Source organism: Thermobia domestica, chromosome 10 (genome assembly GCF_964235325.1).
Source record: "Thermobia domestica chromosome 10, izTheDome1.hap1.1, whole genome shotgun sequence".
NCBI lineage: Eukaryota > Metazoa > Arthropoda > Insecta > Zygentoma > Lepismatidae > Thermobia > Thermobia domestica.
In genome coordinates, this window is record NC_137463.1 from 251,950,494 (window position 1) to 251,954,503 (window position 4,010).

The following is a 4,010-nucleotide window of genomic DNA, read 5'->3' on the forward strand; positions in this document are numbered from 1 at the left end:
TATAATTTTACATGGAATGTTGATGTTATTGAGAACTGGGGACGAATCACTGACAATGAAACAGTAGAATCTGTACTTGGAAGACTGAAAAGCTATAAGTATCATGTGGGAATTCCCTCACAATATTTTGATTTCGAGTATTATAAATATTGCCAATACAGTTTTCCAGTTGGACAGTCTGATATAAGGTTTGTAACTCCGTTGGTGAAAAGAAAACGCTGGTTGTGGTCAGTTTTCTCTCCATTTGAGCTTGAAGTTTGGCTCATATACGTGGGACTCGTTTTCTTTAACTCAGTTGCATTGCACTTATTTCCCATAATACATAATTTGACAATGAGGTTTCACAATAGGAGTCCATATCTTAAGTACGTTTATTCCTTTCTCAGTTCTGCTTCCATAAGTGTGGGCCTTTCTATTCCAAATGAAGGACAAGGTGGATTGAGGCATTTGGTAATTTGGATGTTCATGACGTCGACACTTTTTATAACGGCTTATAATTCAAATCTTGTGTCGTACCTTACAACAACTACTCACCAAGCTCCAATAGATACATTAGAACAACTGCTCCAATCTGATCTAAATTGGGCGAGTGACTATGACAACTGGTCTGAGATAATTGCAATGTCAGCTAACCCTATTGTTCAAGATATTTTGAAAAGACAGAAATTGTCAATAAATTATCAAGAATTGAATGCGCAAATAGCTCTGGGGAAATTAGCTGTTCCAATAGAGATTGCATTTTCTGGATACGTGATAGGTGCGGACTTCATAGATAAAAATACTTTGAATAAACTTCACGTTATGAAAGAGAGCATTATTAGTAGTCATTTCGCCCATATGTTCCATGCTAATTCACCACTTGTTGAATTGTTTAATTTCTATATGGTACGAATATTTGAGTCTGGTTTATATGACGCTGTAGCTAGAAAATTCTTCAATTTGCTTATTGCAGATATTGGTGGTGTTGAGGAAAAACGAATTCGTCCCTTACGCTTAGGTGATTTATTGGGATCGTTTATTTTGTTAATGATTGGTTTCGTTGTCGCTTGTTGTGTGGTTTTAGTTGAAATTCTTACAAAACTATTAATGAAACGATCAAAATATAAACGTAAAATAATACACATCTCGTCTCCACATTCGCTCCAAAAAGTTCAAATTTAATTGGAAGTTAACGAATGTAATGACTTGCGTCGAACGCCTATCAACTCTATATTTAGACTAAATTTGTGTTACATCTTTAATTCAATTTAAATATTAATATACCAAAAGCGCTTTATTTTCTATGGATATTCTCAAAATACTAACACAAGGAAGTTTACATGTAGATGAGTGAAATTGCAACAGTTGTGTATGAACTATGGTCACACCATTTTTACCTTTAAGCTAGAAGAGTCAGCGTCAAATGTCTCAAAATATATGTCGAGAGAATCATATGTTAACTTTATGTAATTCCTTAAGCTGAGACTAGAGCCAGTGTGTGTGGAGGGGGGGGGCGCGGTGGCTCAGTGGTAGAGCGTTCACCTCCGGTGCTTGGAGTCCCTGGATCGATCCCAGCTCGGCAATGTGGACTTTGTGGTGGACAAACATCGTGCTCGTGGGTTTTCTCGGGGTTATCCCGTTTCCTCGCACTTTCTTCATTCCACCATTTCACTCATTCTCATTATCACCGTCTCCTTTAGCCTAACCGGCATAAGCGTGGGACGTTAAACTTAAAGATTTCATTTCATTTCATAGAGCCTCTGTGACTGAATGGCAGAGAACTCATTTCTGATGCTGGGGCTTGGTTCGATCTCAACTCGTGCTCAATACACTTTGTGATGGACAAACACCATGTGCGTGGGTTTTGGGGGATTCTTTCATTTCCTACCACGTTCGTCATTCCACTATTTCGTTCATTTTCATCATCACCGTCTTCCGTAGACTCGAACAAACAAACAAGGAACACTTCATACATATTTTCGGTTTCAATTTGGATTTGATTATTGATGTATATAACTGATAATATTTAATGACGGATGAGGACAAAATTGTCTCGAAAGAAGTAACATACTATTTGAAAAAGAGATACTATACATTTATTCTGTGTGTTGTTTATAATGGCGATAGATTCAATGTAGCAATGGCTTGCCTGAATTATATAAGTACATGGTATCGAGTCGTTGATATGCAATGATGAGGCGCTGAACAAAATCGAGAGTTTACCACAGATTGGTAATATATAACTAAAAATGAAGTGTGTTTAATATGGTTTTAGACTTTTATTAGCAATGTATCATATTTTAGGATGTCTATATTCGATTTATTAAAGTAGAGCTAATCTGCTATTGGAATAAACATAACATTAAAAAGTATTGGTTGTGTAAATACCTGTTTATATATGTTGGGATATGGAACTAGATTTGTAATTTTCATTTGTTGATATGGGGTTCATAGTGTCTTGAATTCCTTTTAAATACTACTCTGATGGTAACGACAGGGCTCTACTAATGTGTTAAAGAGCGACATGAATAACCTAGGTGTTTTTATTTAGAAATAGTAGAATGACAGTACGCGAAACGGTTTTAGTAGTAGATTTGGTCCAACGGAGAAAACATCCCCCTTTTTTGTGCAGAAATATGAAAACTATTTAATATCAGCCTTCGTACTAAAAGCATTACTTGAAACTAAATAATAGCCATTAATCTTATAAAATTATTTCAACACTCCAATGAGTGATAATTTTCAAGTAAATTTTAATTTAACTTCTTGGAAATTGATTATCAGTTTTGAGACAAATGAATTTTAGAAAAATCTGAAAACCTTGTTTAGTAAAAAAAACAATCTGTTATTTCCAATTAGTGCAGCTGCTTTCTTAGGGAAATCAGTCAAAAAATGGATTAAAGATGCTGTTTTCTCCGTCACTTTTCCAAGAAGGCTCGTTTGGCACGAAACGAATCAGTAAGAAACTTAAATATGTTGACGAGCAAAATAAATACACCAATAATATGGAGAAGAGATGTCGTTATTAAATATATCCAAAATTGATGTCTAATATGGTTTGCTTAAAAGTTTTAAATGTATAAAATTTTACTCTGTATGTCACATCAGGAATCATCCGTAATTAAGAGTAACTTGATCACCCTGTATAATGAAAATGCATCAACGGATTATTTCCATTTCATTTCTTAGTATAATAATATCAAATAACTATAATACTTGTAAAGGCGTTGAACTTTTTCAAAACTCTGTATTTAATGTACCAAGTGGTCCCGCGTAGCATAGCCGCTAACGCTCTCGCCTTCGGTGCGAGAGGTCTCGGGTTCGATTCCCGGTAGGGGGTAGTCGATCGAAAAAGTGTAAAACACTTTTTCAGACAAGCCATCCTGAATGAAGTTTTCCTGGGTTTTCCTCATTCACATTAAGCAAATGCAGGGGTGGTACCTAACTTATAGGTCCCAGGCCGCTTCCTTCCTTCCCCAATCCTTTATTCCTTCCCTTTTCCCGGATAGTGTGCTCGCCGAGGGACGTCATCCCTCAAATCGTGAAGGCTTAAATGGCCTTAGATGCCATAAGCCCAGAAATCTAAATCCTAAATCCTTAAATGTACCAAGATTATTGATAGCCGTTTCTACTCTACATATAGTTATCAAAATAATAGAAACATCTCTACTTTCACATCACTGTCCGTATCGATAGTTCTTAGTCCCTCATGGTTTCATTTTCGATATTTCCTTCCGTTTTTCTTAATTGACTTCAACCAAGTTTACACTTCCGTCACTAGGATTCACGTTTCATACATTGTTCCTAAAACGTTACTTGACAAGAATGTAATCGATTTGGGAGCATGTCTTATCCTCTAATCTTTCCCACCTTTACACTTTTTTTTTCTTTTCTTAACACTAGAAGGACCGGAAGGGTCAAAATAACCCATCACCATATTTTAAAATTCCACTGTAAACGTACTTGAAATACTAAGTGAATAATATTTTATGAATTTGTTAAGGCCAATAGCATTAACAAATTCATAAAAT

General features: G+C 35.7%; 1 protein-coding gene across 1 annotated transcript; it reads left to right on the forward strand.

Moving 5' to 3' along the window:
* The first annotated feature begins 333 nt into the window (after positions 1-333).
* LOC145661902 (uncharacterized) lies at positions 334-1,161 on the forward strand. The gene has a single exon (XM_081727245.1). The coding sequence runs from the start codon at positions 334-336 to the stop codon at positions 1,159-1,161; it is 828 nt and encodes a 275-aa protein (XP_081583371.1).
* The last annotated feature ends 2,849 nt before the right edge of the window (positions 1,162-4,010 follow it).